This window comes from Tyto alba, unplaced genomic scaffold (genome assembly GCF_018691265.1).
Source record: "Tyto alba isolate M040663 unplaced genomic scaffold, T.alba_DEE_v4.0 Super-Scaffold_42, whole genome shotgun sequence".
Taxonomy (NCBI): Eukaryota; Metazoa; Chordata; class Aves; order Strigiformes; family Tytonidae; genus Tyto; species Tyto alba.
In genome coordinates, this window is record NW_024881318.1 from 13463031 (window position 1) to 13480470 (window position 17440).

The 17440-nt window shown below is 46.8% G+C and overlaps 1 protein-coding gene across 4 annotated transcripts in view; it reads left to right on the forward strand.

Moving 5' to 3' along the window:
- Positions 1 to 17440, forward strand: part of DNAI1 (dynein axonemal intermediate chain 1) — a 166696-nt gene that overhangs the window by 126953 nt on the left and 22303 nt on the right. For all 4 annotated transcript variants that reach the window (XM_042804823.1, XM_042804826.1, XM_042804825.1 and 1 more), the window contains one exon: positions 8568 to 8753. In XM_042804823.1, the coding sequence (XP_042660757.1) occupies positions 8568 to 8753 (186 nt within the window). The remainder of the gene's footprint in view (positions 1 to 8567; positions 8754 to 17440) is intronic.

A 17440-nucleotide genomic window follows, 5' to 3' on the forward strand; every position in this document is an offset into this window, starting at 1 on the left:
TGACAACCTCAGCAGCAATTTGCAATCGGTGAGATGAAATTCAATAAAGACATAAACTAAATGTGCAATATGAAATGAGCACTAATTGGGGAAGCAGCGGGACTGTAAGGGAGCCTGGGGCCAGGGACTGCCTATGCTGCCATGCTCTCTCTGGCACTGTGCTGCTGACTCAAACCTTGGGGAGTGCAGGGGACACTCACCCCATGAGCATAACTGGGGCTGGGGCTGGACTTTGGATGCTGGCCTCTAAGGGAGGGTCAGCTCTGCTGTTGCAGAAGGGATTGCAACGTAGCACAGAGGTACCAGCTGCTATCATCAGCCTAACTATTTCATGAGTTCAGCACAGATTAGTTTCTCTGTTTGACTTTCACCTTTCAGAAGTGATTTGGAAAGTAAATTTAGTACAAAAGTGAAGAGCAGAAGGAGGCTTTGTGATTCATTCCAAAGCATGCTATTAAAGATGAAAAAAAAAAAAAAAAAAAAAAAAAAAGAGTCACTGGCAGCATAAGAGAATCATATTAGACCAAATTGAAGTGCAGCCAGCTCAGAGGTAGGATGCATCAGCTATTTAGCACCAGGTAACAGCATACAGAAATGTGCAGGACTGAGACATGAAGGAGATTATCCTAATCACCAAGATCCTCAGAGCAGAGCCAGGCTGGCAGAAGTGGTGACTGACAAGGAAGTTAGCTCAGATAAACAAGCGCTTCCTTGTAAAACAATGTAACAGGGTTTCTAGAAGAGGTCAAATGGTCCTCCACTTGTCTGAATGAATAGCAGCTCTTCTACGTGCCAAGGCTTTGATTTCTTACTGATTTATGGGAGTTGAACCAAATCAGCTGAGGCAGATGCTGTTGTCCTACCATGTCAAACTGGGAGCGACCCAGTTCTTAATGAGGAAAAGCTGAGAGATGCAGCCCTACAGTGGAGCAGCTCCTACAGGTAAGACAGGTGACACAGACGTTCTGTGTTGTGTCATACACCCTGGAGCAGCAGGCTGGGATACTGCAGGGCAGAGGGATGTGCTTAGCTCTCTCCCATACCCCGGGACATGCAGCCGGCTCTTGACTGGCAAAGCTGACCCAGATCATCCTAAAAAGCAGCTTTCACAGGTGCCTGCTCATCTTCCTGAGCTCAAAGCTACCTCTGAACATGCCTGTAACAGAGCTGGGGCACACCCTTTTGCCAGTAGTGTGGAAGTGTTGTGGAAGCCTGTGAATTTTAGAGTCTGCCTGGTTCTGCTGTCAGGGCAGCCAAGGGCCAGCATTTCTGTGTCGTCATTGCAGAAGCAGGGAGGTAATTAATGTTTTCTGAGTCAGGTCTCCTTTAACCCTGCCAAGCCACTGGTGGCCCTGGGGTCAGGGGGACCAAGGACTGTCTTACAACCATATTTGTAACTCAAAATGTTCTCCTATAGAAAATTAACTGTATTGGAGGCTGTTCTGGGTGCAGTGGGAGTGTAGAAATCATGCATTGAAAGGTCTCCACTGCATGGCAGTTTCGCTTTGCTGCAAGCTGGGGCTGTCCTGCCTGCCCAGTTTCTTTAGGATGCTCCAGCAGCTGTCTTGGTGCTAGACAGGGTCAGGGTGTGCCCTGCCCACTTGTTAAAAATTACCTGAGAATGTGAAATAAAACATCTGTGGAGTTTGCAGATGGATGAGGTATCATGATTCAGTCAAGAAAATAAGGTAAATCCATCACAAGCACAGTGAAAGCCAAGCAGTGAAAGAGATGTCAACTGGTAAAGGGCAGCACGATATTAAATTATCCCTCACCTTTTGCTCTTGCACTGATTTTATTCTTTGTTGCCAAGTTACCAGGTACATCTGCCTTGTTCTTACATACATATATATTTCCCTCCAGCCTTGGTTCTGGTTGCCATCAGGTTGTTTTTGAACATTCTAGCATTGCCCAGACCACTGCTGGGGAGTGAAGGCTTATAAACCTGGAAGAAAAGGATAGCAAAGGCTGCAGCCACTGCAGACCCAGCATGTGTTCAAGGCATGCAATAAAGGCAGGGTAGGTCAAAGTAGCTCTTCAGCTCCCTTATTCATGGGCCACAAAAGTCAAGTAGTTTGTTCTGCTGGCAGAGAGGTTGATTGCTTTCTGGAGGTGCTGTTCGGAGGGTCTAGCTCTCCCCCAGCTCCTCTGGCATGTCCCTCCCCGGGCCTGTCAGGCTGCTGTGCTGCAGAGCAGGGTGTGACAGCAGAGTAGAAGGACAGAGGGGTCCACATCACCTTGTGGCTGCTGAGCAGATGAGAGCCTGGGCTGACTTTCAGGCTGTAAGTGCCGTTTGCTGAGTGGGTGGGGAGAAATGAAATGTTCAAAACTCTGAACGTGTTTTGATGCTGAAGCTACAGTAATAGCTTTGGACGTGCACTGTGCCATGCTTTCAGAGCAGCCGTGCGGCGCCTGAGTGGAGAACCGCTGGATTTTGGGAGGTGGAATACATTTGTGTGATTCATAGACACAGGAGCTGTTGGTCTGGATGCAACTGAGATGGATTTCTTTTCTGGCTGTTTAAGAGTTGGGCATCAAAGCAATTCATTTATGTCAAATATTTTCTGCAACTGTAACACAGCAGAGTTAGATCCATTATTGCATGTACATCAAGCATGGAGGCTCTGTGGTTACCCTGATGGTAATTTTAAAGTGTTCTTATTAAATAAAAAGCATCAGACTGAAGGATTCACCTGATTCCATCTCAGAGATAACTGGGCATCTGCTTAAATTCAGTGCTCCTTTTCAGGGGCTACTGACTTAATGGAGTTATTGTCCTTCCATCAAGGAGAAGTTTGCTTTGAGCATCTGCCTAGCATATCTACCATCAGGCTGTCCAGCACTTGGGTATTGTGAGTCCAGGTTTCTTTTGATGATTGTTGATGCCAGCTCATAAATCCTCATGCTGCAAGGAAAATTAATAACTTAGCTCAATAACTTGGGCATCATTTGGAGGGTGATACATGTCATCCTGCACTTTTCTTGGGGTGGACACGCAGGTTTACAGGGACCACAAATAGAATAATAGAATAGCTGTTGTAGTCATTGGTTACTGCCCCACACTTTATTCTCCCTGGGGATCTGCAGCTTAGCTGAGGGAAACAGAGGTGAGTTCTTGCAATTTCTGATTTTGGGCATTTTCAGATTTATGTCTCTCTGTGCCTCTCCCCAGGTTTCTTGTTCTTGGAGTCTGATTTATGGCCCTCTGAGGAAGCGGCCACATAACTGGTCCTAAGGAGTCTGTAAAAAAAGAGTTTAAATGCCCTTTCCCATCATCTGAATGCTTATTAGCAGAAAGAATGAAGGTCTCTGTCATGTTCTGCAAGCAGCAGGGCTGCAGACCCTCCAGGTCCCTGATTTCCTTCTACAGAATCTGCAGACAGTATCTGATGAAAGCAAATTTATTGTCAGGAGGTGGAGCCTCCTTCTCTGGAGACACGCTCCACAGTGGAAACACTTTTTGAAGGCTGAAAATCAGAGTTTTGAATCCTCCACTCTGTAGTTTCTAAACTGCTCCTGGATGGGAGTGAGTGAGTGAGTGAGTGAGTGAGTGAGTGAGTGAGTGAGTGAGTGAGTGAATGTGGTGGCCCTAGGTCTCGGTGCCTGCGGGAAGACAAGTGCTGGGACCAGCCTGCACAGTGTGAGAAGAGGTGGCATGCAGAACTGGCAGGAAAGGGGGCTATTCACAGGGCTTACAAAACTCAGAGCTCTGACAAGGATACTGCTTTGACCTGCTTTTTGTTCCTACACAGCTCTCAGTATCATTAAAACTCAAGCTGGTGTCCCAGCACAGCGTACCACACTGCCGTGTTGCTATATGCTGTCTTCCCATTGTTGGAAAATGGGTGAAAAAAAAATTGGTTTAGGGTAGCATAAGAACTTAAGCAATCAGTCGAACACCTGCAACATGTTGTCCATTGCACAGAGGTCCTTGAGCTAGGCAATCATGATAAACACCTCCTGGGAAATGCATAAATGCAGAGGCTCCATGCATAAAATGGGAGAGTCCTAATCAGAAGCCCTTGTCATTGAAGATTAAGGCCCTCTGAAAAATAATGAACTGGCTGAAGCTAGGCAGGAGATAAGAAAGTGCAGCCATAAACCAAAGAAAGGCCAATTCCGAAGTGTAGACAGAGTTCAAGAAAGGCTCCTCTCCAAAGACCACCAGAGTCTGCTAAAGACCACCAGTGACCCGCCTTGGAAGCCCCTCAGAGACCTAAACCACATGCATAATAATTATGTCAATATGATATTGAGTTTTAGGAAATTTGATGAATATGTATGTAACAGAGTGATACAAGCTTTGGTATTGTCATGTACAGTGGACACATAGGTGGAATGATGCCCTCATGTCCCCAGCCAAATAAACTAATTCCCACTTTCAATGACACCACCAAAGTTACACTTTCTGCTTTAGGGACCCTGAGCAAGTTTCTGTGTTTCCCAAGGATTTGTTGAACAAGTGACACATTCTGGCAAGCATCACTGCCTTGCTGTGTTGCTGGAGATAAAAGTCTGGGTTCTGCTATGGTACTGAGTGAGGCATCAAGGTCCAGATGGGTGCAAGCAGGCCTACCCTGTGAGCTATAGGAGCCCAGGATGACATGGCATTTTGTATATCAGTAAATATGCTTGTTTGCCACATGTGGAAAATTATACAAATATCAAAATGTCAATTTACACCAGCTGCCTGACAGTGTCTGGGTGACAACTCTCATCTGGGGAGCGCCTGCCCTGAGAAGAGTGACCTGTGGAGGCACCTGCTCTCCATGGAGAGGATTTGGCTGTGCCTGTGGCTCTGGTCATCTTGGCTCCCCATGAGTCTGATACTCAGGTCACATGTGGTGTTGGGTGGCATTTCTGTGGGTCATGGTTGCACTTCTCTGGGTCATACACTCCGAGAGGACTCATCTTGCACAACCTGAGAGGCTATCTTTGTGTGTAAGCAGTAATCTATAGTCTGGAGGGATAGAGGCCACCGGGGCAGTGGAATAGGGAGCAGCTGTGTGCTGTTGGTGAGTCTCTGGGGTGGGAGATCCAGATGGATCCTACTCTATAATCCTTAATCCTGGGATCTGAGCCAGCAGGGCAGCTTGTGGGACTAGGAACCTCAAGAGAGAGCTACAAGTTCTCAGTCTCCCATCCTTTGGGCAGAAACCCCTGCTCCAAGCCCCAGGCAGATCTGCAGATGGTGCTGGTCACATGCAGTTCTGCTGCTTTACAGCACTTTTAAACTCCCTCAACTGTTGTGGGAAGCCCTGTGCCCCTTTCAGGTTACTCCCAAAGCACCGATAACAGTGTTGGTCTGACCCCATTTCCCTCTCTCCTGAGAGTGCCTGTAAGCCTCTAAATCAAAGCCTCTGAAGTCCTTGCTAATGCCTGTGGCCCACCCCTCCATCTGGAGCGTCTGACAGCTGATATGAGGCTGATGTTTCCAGCTGAAGAACTGAAATAGTTTGTTCTTTTCCATGATTCCCTTGGCAAAGGAAAACAAGCCCATTTGTTTAGAAGCTCATAAAAGAGAAGCTTTATAGTAGGAACATTCATAAACTTGTTTGCTTTTGACCTTCTCCACATTGCTGATGGTTTTGAGTTCTTGTCCCAGGCATTGTGCTTGTCTGGGCTCTCAGTGACATTTTTGAAAAACAGCCTCACCCAGTGTAATTTGCATTGCTCAGCACTGAACGTTCAGACATGCTGTCTTTCTTCACTGCAGTGGTGGGTAGGCTGTGCAGGTATGATACATATATGGAACAACAGTGCAGACCTGGCTGCCAAAAAGAAACCTGGTCACTAATTCCATATTGCTTTCTTTTCTAGATTATTTGATGCTACTCAAGCAATGGGTGTTTTCTAGGCTCTTAGGTTACTAAGCATAGAGCTTGCACCATTACAGGGAGTGGGGTAGGGGGGTGAATCATGCCATTAAATTAATACAAATATATTCTGTGAAGTCAAGCAATTAAATCTTCAGTGACTGTGGGTCATGGGGGGCTAATATGTTTGAAAGACAGCTTGTTCCTTTTTGGAGATAGTAAGACAGAAGGCATAAAGTACAAGCTAGGACAGCAACCTTTATTTATGCCTGGAGGTAGGAAATTTGGATTACCTTAGCTGGACTGTGGGACCTCAAGTGTCAGGTCTAGATTCAGAATTTAATGCTGGCATCTGATGTTTTGAGCAGATAAAAATGAAATCTTTTTTTCCACCTATGCTTCTGCTGACTTGGCATCATGGTTTAAACCCAGCCAGTAGCCAAACACCACACAGCCACTCGCTCACCCTGCCCCACTCCCTGGGAATGGGGGAGAGAGTTGGAGGGGTAAGGGTAAGGAGACTCATAAGATGAGATAAAAACAACTTAATAATTGAAATAAAATTAAAACTATAATAATGATAATAGCAATGATAATGGAGAATAGAAATGGGTAATGCGCAGTGCGATTGCTCATCACCCTCTGACCAATGCCCAGCCCGTTCCTGGCCAGTGATCCCGGAGAAAAGAGTCCTGGAACCACAATCCAGGAAGCCAGAGTCAGCTTCCTGATCAACCCTTATCTGTATACTGAGCATCACATTAGGTCATATGGAATATATTATCAGCCAGTTTGGGTCAGTTGTTTTGGCTGTGTTTGCCCCCAGCTTCTTGTGTATGTGTGCACTCACAGGACATAAGAAGTGGAAAAGTCCTGGATTTCTTAGCAATAACTAAAAATATCAGTACATTATCAACATCATTCTTCTCATACCAAATCTCATACTGAATCCAAAACACAGCACTATTCTAGCTACTAAGAAGGAAGGAAAAAAACAAAACAAAACAAAAAACTCAAATTAGTTCTATTCCAATCAAAACCAAGACACTGGGTAAGGACTCTCAAAACTGTAGATTCTCATATATGCCTGATGCTTTGGATTCCCTTCTTGAATTATACTGTCATGGATTTCTTCAAAACATGTCTGAGAACACTGTCCACTTTTCAAGATCTTCCCCATCTGGAAAAGTCTTATTTTACTTATTTTACATCAGTCTGGAGGGAATCTTCCTCATCTTGGCATCTGTCAAACCTTTGCATGGTTCTCCTGCCCAGACCAAGGACATCACAAATTGCTAGATGTTGAGTCTTACAAAGACACAGCAGCATATGAGACTGCCTGGAATGTGTTCCTGCACATTGCCCAGCTCTTTGCTATACATGGATTCAGATAAAATTCACCAACTCATTGATGTGTGATGGGAAAGTACATGTACTTTTTTGATACAAAATCTTCCACACTCTTTGGAATAAACTTTTATAGGATAACACTGTCTGATTTCAGATAATTCCTAGATTCAAATTGTGAACATGGCACAATGTTGAAATAATATGTCTCATCTGTCTCCTAAAGTGCTGGTAAACAAGACACAGCTGGCAGGAGATGTACAAGTAGTTCAGTCCTAATTTCCCCTATATTCCCACTGTACTTGTTAGCATAAAATATTCCCTTCCTTACTTTTTCTGAAGGCAGAAAAAGGAAAAGAAACATAAGGCTGAAATTCTCCACAGTGGTTTCAAGGTCCAGCATGCTGTAGGCTGGTTGCTTCAGCACTGAGGAAGAGAGGGACATCATGCTTTATTAGCCTTTGCAGGCTGTAACGATGATGGGAGCTAATTGCAATTATTGGGAGATAATTTTAGGTTAACACATCCTCTCAGGTAAACAGCACTGTTCCCTCTGGAATCATGATGTAACGAGCATTATTGTGCAGTTGGTGGTGCGGCAGGTCTGTGTCACTGCTGTATCAATGCCGTAGGTCTGGGGCCTGGGCCAGTGGGAATCCCACCTGAGCAGGGCCTTGGGTCTGTCCCTCTCCATCCTCACCTTTCCCATTTGTCCAATATTTTACCTGGCACTTCTCTCAATGCTGTGGGAGGACATGTGCGCAGGCATATCATCTGAAGCAGCTGGACTGGAGTAGGCTGCCTGTGTTGTGCATTTGCCTGTGCTTCCCTGGCTTTACCCCAGGGTACACGCTTAATCATCCTGTCCATGTTCCCATCACTTCCCTATTAATTACTGGTTTGAGTCTTTAATGTTATTATTAAGCTGGAAATGTTGGAAAGCTCTGCAATAAGGGGTAATAAGTATTTCTGACAGCATTCCTGGCTTTGTGCATCAGTCTGTGTTAGACTCTGATTTAACACCTGGTTGTCTCATTATTTGCAGCACTAAGAAGGGAGACTAAGACCTGTGGGATTAGCAATGCTGGATCTGAGCCTTCTCCAGTTTGGATCATCTGGAGCCTTGCCAAGGGTCTTGAAAAGAGCTTGCACCCATAGCAGGGAACTGGTCCTCACTCTATGAGTCCCTGCAAGAGGGGTACAGTCCCTCAAAAGCAGCAGGCAGCTTCTGCACACTGGTGACCTAAAAGTGGACAGAGGCCCTGACAGCAGATGGTAACTGTGTGCTGAGGCTGCCTTCCTGTGGGACCATTTTTTCTCTGATTTCGCCGGCCATCATTCTGCCTCTGTGCAATGTTCTTGCCTGATTAATCCCTTTTGTGTTCTTTGCCTTTTTCTCCCCAGGCCCATGTATTTGATCTGAGCATTAATAAGTATGAAGCACTCTGCAGCCAGTTAGTGGTGGCCAAGAAGAAAAATAAAATAACCCATATCCAGTTTAACCCTGTCTACCCTGTTGTCATAATTGGAGATGAACGAGGCCACGTTACCTCCTTGAAGCTGTCACCCAATCTACGCAGGATGCCCAAGGTAAGGACAACCTGCATTCCTATAATGGAGGTACCAAACCACGACAGGTCTCTTCATGCCATATCACTGTCCCCTCTCCTGTGCAAAGATGTTGGCAAAGCTGCTCTCTCTAGCAATGTGCTTAAGATTATCTCAAGCCTTTTGTGTAAGATGTCTGAGGTGTTGGATCCCTGCCTCTGTTCCTCTGTGAGTAAGAGGGCTCAGTTCACTCCTGGGCAGAAGTGAGGACTGGTGGGAAGGGGGTTTGCTGTCTGTGGGCACTTTCTTACCATGGTCCAGACAAGCCCAGAAGCTCTGTGGAGGTTCATTTGTTTACCAACGCTCACATCTTTTCTGAACTTCGGGGTTTTATTTCCAAAACTCCTTGAAAACAAGTAAAAGAAGTCCCAACTCCTTCCTGAGTCCTCCCACAGAGCTCACGCTGCCTGTCTCCTTGCACTTCTGAATCATCAGAACCTGTCCCCTGGCCACTGTGTCATCTCTCCTGTAAATGAGCAAGCACTGTCTTTAGTTTGTGAGGAGACTTGAGATTATTGTCTCAAGTGACAGCAAGGAGATGTGCCTCTGTGAGTTGGTGAAGCCCCTTTTCCCATGCAGCAATGAGGGCCAGTCGTGAAGAATGACCTCTCCCACACTGATCCTTTACTAGACTTTCTTTCTGGACTTCATCCAGCTATGAGCTGAATGGCTGTAAATGCAGTGTCCTTTCTGAACCCATGTAATTCTCATATCCAGTTGTCTCTTGTTTAGTGGAGCTTTTTTAGTTTCAGGCTTTTTAGAACTGATCCAAGAAACCAATCTCTCAGGATGATCATCTTTTATTTATATACCGCTCTACTAACCCCCTGTATTAGGCAAAGTCTTTGGCCAGGAACTAATCACCCTGGTGTCACTCCAGAGACTTCTAAGTTATTTTTAAAAAGTTTCTTCAGCCAGACACCACTGGAAATGTGAATCTTCTGTGTGCTGAGAGGGCACAGAAAACACAGCAGCGTGGCAGGCTGTCTGGGGCTGGGTGTGGGAGGTGAGGAGGAGAATGTCTCGTGCTTTACGCTTTTCTATTTCTGTTGAAACCACAGCCTGAGACCACACGAGCTCTCAGGGCTGTCATCAGCTTGGCTCAGGACAGATTCCTGGTTGGTTTAGGAGTCCTTCCTGGGAGTGGGCAAGCACCATGTCTGCCATGGACCCTGGCTGCACAAGGGTTCAGCAGTGGCAATGGGTCACACACACATAAAATGTGACTGCTCTCCTCCACACCCCAACTGTGGGCTGAACAGCACCCAGCAATACTGTGCTGTGGGTCAGAATGAATTCAAATGTCTCTTTCCACTGCTGATGGCCAGCAGCAGACCTCCATGCAGGTGTGAATGTCATCATCTGCCTTTGCCAACTTTCCTTGGAGGCAAATTGCATGTTGTTGACAAAGCAGTTAAAACTGTGAGTTCAGGAGTGGCTCAATCGCTTATTGCTTACCTTAAACCAATAGGTATCATATCCGAGGCAACGTGTAAATGGCATGAAAATGGACTCTGCTTCTCTGATGTTATTAAGCTATCTGTCTTCTGCTTGCTTGGTTAGGTTTGAAGGGACACTAAACACAGAACTAAACATTTCCTGCACATGCAGAGAAAAAGGATGGATGTTCAGGCATGGCTGGTGATGTGTGCAGGTCCCCTGGCTACAGCCAGCTCTTCTCTGAAAGAGATGAGAAATTTAAAGAGATTTAAAACAGATGACATGCAGTGTAGTGGCAAAGTGGCAGATCTGGCCCAGCCAGCTCAGCTGCCTTTCTGTGCCACAAGTGGACAGGTGAACTGGGTTGCTGAGCCAACCTGTCGTGGCTGATGTGGCATTTTTGCTCCAAATGCTGGTGTCTGGGACACCGTGGTGGAGAGGTTTAGATGCTGCGAGAGGGTGCTTTAACAGAGGGAAGTGAAGCCCTGGCAGAACAGTCAGTGCTATGCACTGCATCCTCCTGTCCACCTCCTTCCTGTACCAGAATCAGCCTTAATGTCCTTCGTTATCAGCAAGACTCCAGCCATGTTTGCAAGAGTATCATCTCACTGTGTGGAGTCAGATGTACCTCCAGAGTATTGATCCTGGCTCCTCTGAAGATCAAAGCGGCATGCTCTTTAAACCTTTACCCTGTGCAGCCAGGTTTCCTCTGCAAAATGACTTCACTTCTCCCTCTTTTCTGAGATTCCCCAGAGCCAAGTTAACAGTCACAGAATATCCATAGATTTTTATAAGTGGAGAGGGTCCAAAACTATGCAGAGGAGTCCTGGCATCCCATCCGTCTCCTGGAAAATAGAGAATCCTGTCTGTGCCTGGCTTGGTACCTGGGTACCCCAGCCTGTTCTCTCCAGCACTTTATCCCTGTGGATCCCACTGGGGAAACTTGCCCGACACCCAGGAGGACAATCCATGACCAGTGCATCTGGAGATTGGGGCTTTTATGCCAACTCCAACATCTACGAGTTCAGCTGCCTGGTCTTGTTTCTGTCAACTCTTTTGGAGATGGGAAGGTGCCTTTTGCTGAGGTTTTGCAGAACTTAGGGTGCCAATGGGACAGGGCAGCCAGGGGCTTGTCCAGATCCCACTGCCCTTCTGTTTCGCATAGGTGCCAAAGGGGTTTGCCTGTGAAGCTTCTCCAGCAGCTTCCCACACAGCTGGGACAGCTGCTTTTGACAGGTATGACTAGCAGACTAATCAGCCTTTTTCAAGAGTGCTCTTAATAGCCACATGTCATTCTAAACCCTGTTCTTCCCCTAAAAATAGATGCTATGCTGTCTGCTCCATGTTCTGCAGTTTCCTCCGCTGTCGCTGGGCTTCCAGCATAGGGCTTACCAAGAGAGACTGAGATAACTTCATCCCAGTGGGATTTCAGCTGTTCTGAATTTATTCTGGTTTGCCTGTTAGTTAAAGCCAGTGTGGTAGATAAGTGGAAATAGGGAATGCAAGGACTCCTGGATTCTTGTCAGACCTTGGTTCATTCCTCTCTTCATGTCCTTGAGCGAGGAGGGGAGCTCTTTAAATAATTCGCAGGGTTGATCTGCAGCTTAATTAATTCAGGTTTGTAAACCACTTTGGGATCTTTAAGAAGTATTATTTAATACTCCGAGTTTTGCTGTCAGCAGTGTTAGCACAGCCTCATTTATGAACCCTTGGCAGAACAAATATACCAAGGGAGGAACTTCTCAAAAGCACTCAGGTGGCATTTTCAGAAATTACTTTCACCAAGACACACAATAAAAGCTTCAAAAAATGTCTAAAACTCCCTGTGAGTTTTGGCTTTCTAAATCATTTAGTGGCACACGGGAAAAGGTGCATTTATTGTTGAGAGGAAGCTGGAGACAGGGGCTCTGCCACTGATCAGGCACTTGTGTCAAGGGCACATCTATGTGCGCAGAGGGTACAGAGGTCCCTGTGCTCGTGCCAAGCACAATGGGTGTCTTCCTGTCTTTGCCCTGGTGATTTGGGTGCTGGAGCCCTCCCTAGCCCCACAGACTGAAGTCTCTAGAGCAGGACAGAGACATCCTCCTGACTCAAGGCAGTGAGCTGCATTTATTTCCATGAGGTATGATCCTGTTAGAGGTTTTTGGTGCTTATTGATGTTGTCTCTAGACTGTGTGAGTCCTCTGGGAACACACTACCCAACTGCTAAGCACCAGCTCCGAGAGCCTGTGGAACATGGAGGTTGGGGGGGTCAAAGACAGCTGAACCCAACCTTGTGGGAAGATCAACCATGAGGCAGAGAGCAGAGCTTGCTGAAGGTGGGTTGGCAATCATATTACCACCTACATTGGTCCTTCACTGGCCATGCCAAATACCCACCTCCCTGCACACCCAACCCCTCTTGGACAGAAAGCTCATGCCAACAGATGTTGTCTTGTGCAAGAAGACCTGGTGAAACTACTTTGGATCCTTCTGCTCAGAGCTCAGAGGTGGGGCAGAAATGCTTGCAGTATTTTAAGGTGCAGCAGTAGGAACAAATGGCTCTCCACTGTCATCCAAGACACTTTTGGACTCCAAGCACTCCTTAAACATTGCGGTGGTTGTCAGGCAGGAATTGTTTAACTAATAAAGTATCGTTCCTAATTTGTAATGACCTTGGTGGTTGAGTTCACCCGAGGGAAGCATTTCTGTAAGAAGAATCAGTTTGGGGCAGAGCTGTTTAATTAGTAAGCCTTCCGGGTTTCATTCGAGGGTTGGAAGAAATTAAAGCATTTTGTCATCACAGTCAGAAGAATGTAGCTGCTCATGGGCTTTGGTTTGTTTCTTAAAAACTGCTAAAATAGCCTGGAACAACCCCTGTCAATGGCAAAAGTAAGCAGGAGATAATGAAAAAAGTGTGAGGCGTTTTTAGAAATGTTGGGAGACCGCAACAGAGTGGAAGAAGAAAAGAAAGCAGGTCAAAGAAGGGTTGCAATACAGCGTTTGCTGAGGCTAAGGCAAATTTCTTGGCCAGTACCCAGGCTGACAGCCAGGGAGGCAGCCAGCTTCTTGGCCTAATGCTTGTCTTGGATATTTATCTTGGATTATCTAGGGTGATTATCTCAGTCTCTGTTCCTGCTACTGATTTCTTTACATGCAAGTCACCTCTTTTTCTGTCCCTCGGGGACAACGAAGTTACTTCCCAGGTGGTAAACCCTGGCTGATGGGGTCTAGCTGGACATGCATAGAGTGGGAAGGGGAACACGTCTTCTCGCCCATCCCAGGATGAGGTGGCAGGGCTGCATGTGTGTAAGGAGCTGCAGGCACACACCCCTGAGTCCAACACTGGGTGCCTGTGAGCACCTTGTGGGGGGGGGACAAACGAGGGGTGTGGGGTGGGTCTGAGCCTTCCTATCCATGTGCACATGCTGGGCAGCTGCTCTGCTCCCTCTGCGCCTTAGTGTGGAGGTGACCATCCACTGTCACCCCGGACTCCCTGTGCCCCTCTGCCTCTTTGCAGCCCTGATGATTTTACCCTTGGCCAGGTACAACCTAAGGCTGCTCAGCCAAGGAAGGGGCATTTTGTTTTGCTGCCTGAAACACTTTGGCTCTTTGACCATAGCTGATGGCAGGGTCTGGAAGGGATCAGACAGGATCTGTGGGACTGTTATGGACAGTGGGAGGATGTTGGGGTTTTCGGGAGGTGAAGGAGAGAAGGAGATTGGGGAAGATTGGTGGAAGTGTATGAAGTTTTAGGGATACAGTAGGAGAGTGGCTGAAATGTCTTCTTCATCCCATCCCCCCTGCCCCATCACTGCCTCCTTCGCTATCTCCTGAGGCTTGAAGTTGCTTCCTCCTCATACTCCCCATCAACATCCACTGCACACAGTGCTTTCTCAATAAAGGACTCTGGTTTTGTCCGTATACCCAGCCTCAGTGGGATGCAGATCAGGTCCAGAGCTGGTACTAATCTAGGACAGTGTGAACAGACAGTGGGATTCTTGATCCTGAACCTCACTGCTTTGTAGCCCAGCATTGCTGTGACCTAGGGTTACAGGGAGAACCTTGGAGAAGTTAAAGACCAGGAGATTGTTTCTGTTCTTAGTGTTTTCCTGTAGCTGTGGGAGGTGTTTCAGTAGCTGTGAGGGATGAACCAACCAGCACAGGGAAATGAACCTGAACTCCCTCCTTCTGTCCCAGGAGGCACAGTCTATCTGCACATGGGGCTGTATTTACAGAAGGAAGATACAGATTAGCTACATTCTTTGACGTCACATCAGTCCTGAACTGGTGAGTGGTTTAGCATTGAGGGTAGTAAATTTTGTCCCCCAAATCTAGATTTCAACAGCTCTCATGTGATATCATTCTGGCTGAGAGAAAAGCACTCCCCTCACCTCGCCAAGCAGTTCAAGTCTTGCTCTTTTAGTGGTGTAATTCCTAGTCCCTCTGTTTTCATGCAAATGTTCCTCCCTCGTTGAGATTCCTACAGTTGCTTGTGTGCTGTTTGAGCAGTGGCCGATTTCCTTGTGTCTCTTCAGGGCTGGCTAATTGTGCAGTGACCCAAAAGCACAGAGCACAAGCAGTGCTGGAGGAATTTGGCATCGAGTGCTGCTGTGCCTTGCCTACATCAGGACTGCCTCCTCCAGATGCAGCTTGGCTCCTTGATAAGGAGGCACACAGAAATAAGCTTAGGTGTCATAAAAACTGACCTGCAACTTGATGGCTTTGCTTTCCTCTGAGATTTAGAAATGCTGTTTGATTTCCTTTCAGTCCCTCCCCTGTTACTTAGGCTAGTTGCAGATGGCTGTTCTCTGTACTGTTAGGGGAAGAGCTGAGCACGGTAGTGTGGATCCAAGGACTTGTGAAACCTTATTTCTGCCCATTCATAGCTTTCTGTGTTACTTATGTAGGTCATGTAAGGACCTATGCACACTGCTGACTCCTTGTTATGGGAAGGAAACCTGGTGCTGGAGGCCTTCAGGAAGGGTAGGTTAGAGACACACCTGTAGGGACAGATATCCTTGGAGCAGGAAGGGCTGGAGGTGGTTGCTCTGACAGTCCCCACTTTTGGCATGTGCTGGTCCTAACACATGCTGAGGCCGGCAAGAGGCCGTACCGCTTGTGTGCAGCTTGCCAGGGTGTGAGCAGCATTGCTTGTGACCCACAGCCATTTTGCTCGGCAGGTCTGTGACTCATAACTGTAAATCAATATTTACCGAAGTGAATACTGACATGCACTGACAAAAACAGGCTCCCCTGCTCCTGCCCTACCATGCTTTCCTGCCCTGCTATTGTGCTGAGAAACCCATTAGCAGGAAGACTTACACAGCCCCCCAGGATCCCTTCTTCCTCCACTGTCCCACATTAGGATACCTCCAAATCTAGTGTAGCCTGAGATAAAATGAGAGGACTGTTACTGCTGGAAAACTGTTTCTTGGGAAAGGAGATGGTCCACGTGCCAGCAGGCTCTAGTACTTCTTGGGCAGAACTGAAGCCTTTGGATATTTATCTGGAGATCCTGGACATATTTACTGTGCACAGGAGCGTAGCTCTATGGCACAAATCCAGATGTCCAAGAGTGTCACACGACAGATACAAATAGTTCTGGATCCCCGGACAGAGATGTGGCAGCCTTAGACACTGGCACTGTTTGGAGAGCTAACTCAAACAAGCCAGCACTAGATCTAAAGGACTTGAATCTTCTCTCATGAAATCAGTTTTCTTTGTTTTTGGAAAAATAAATTCTCGGTTGCATCAGGCTATGTGAAGGGAGAAGAGAGCTCAACATTTCTGCAGGATTGGTGAAAGCCAAGGTCAAAGAGCTGGGTTTTTAATTCTTTTCACTGTTCTGGCCACGTGTCCTCAACCTTATTTTTGTTGTGTAATGCCACTTTCTGTGACTGCTCTGCTTAGCAGTTGGTGGAGAGACAACATCAGTGTATTTACAAGTTATTTTAAGCTGAAGTCAGCTCCCGGTGGTCAGGATGAAGTATGTTTAGTACATTAGATGGAAACACTGGCAACTGGAGCAAGAAAAGGTCTGATTTTAAGAAAATTCAATAGTACCTATAAATTATTTCTAAAGTGCAAGTCTCATCCTGTGAGGTGCTGTGTGTTGTCAGGGGGACACTGACAAAGCCAGGAGGACTGGCTTTGGCTTTCTAGTTTCCTCTTTGAAGATCTGTGTAATAAAAAGGATTGCCCATGTTTGAAAGTGATGCAAGACCGCTCCATTTTACAGTACTAGGGATTTGGAGAAAGATGCTTGGGGGATTTGTTTTTGTGATCAATAATAGTCAAGTCACTGAGAGAAATGCCCCTCTCTAGGCATAAATCTGGTGTGTGTCCATTGGATTTGCTGTCTTCTGGGTATTCAAGAGTAATCGAAATCTGAATTTGGCCAAGCAAGATGGTTTTTAGTGGGGCTTATTTTACTCCTTTCCTTATATTTCTCCACACCAGCACAGTTATGTTGTTACAAGAACTGTTTTGTCTGCAGGCTCTGCATCCCCTTCCTTGTGAACAGATTGTGTCTGTCCTTTGGTGCCTGCCATCCCAGAGCTCCCCAGGGCCCATCATCCCGGGCTTCGCTCCTCTGCAGCCCAATGAGCCCATTCCTGCCTGTCCTGGGAAATGCCTAATGCATGAGAAGGAGCCCTGCTTCAGGTCTTCAAAGGACTTGCATTTTGGTTAGATCTGCAATTGTCTGAATATGCCTGTGCATTTTGCACAGCTCCTCTTTGAGCCGGATGCTCTGCTTTCCCCCGTGCTTTGGCAGAAAGCTGTGGCAACAGAGAAGTGGGCACAGCATAACGTTATGTCAACAGAGGCACTGCCCGGCCTCACGCTCTGCTTGGCTCACCTTTCTTCCCTGATTCTTCCTTTAGCTGTCCTCTGTGAATTCATTTCTATGCACATGACTTAATTTCCCTCCAGAAAATTGGGGGATCCTGAGAAATCACCAAATCTTCACTGAAAAACAGCCTTGGTACAAAGGCAGAGGGACCCCTGGGGAAAAAGACCAATTTCAAAGCATGCCTTTGGCAGACCCAGCGAGGAAGATTTTTTGGGAGATTCTCATTCTCCCAGCAATTTCTGGGTGTGAGAGCAGGTCTGCCAGCGTGCGGCCTCTCCTGCAGAGGCTATTCGGTGCTCAGTCCTTTGCCATAACTGATTAGAGCTGCCTGCTGATGGAGGCAACATGGATGCTTATCCTCCAGATTAGTTTAGGATGAGCTGCTTTTTGCCAG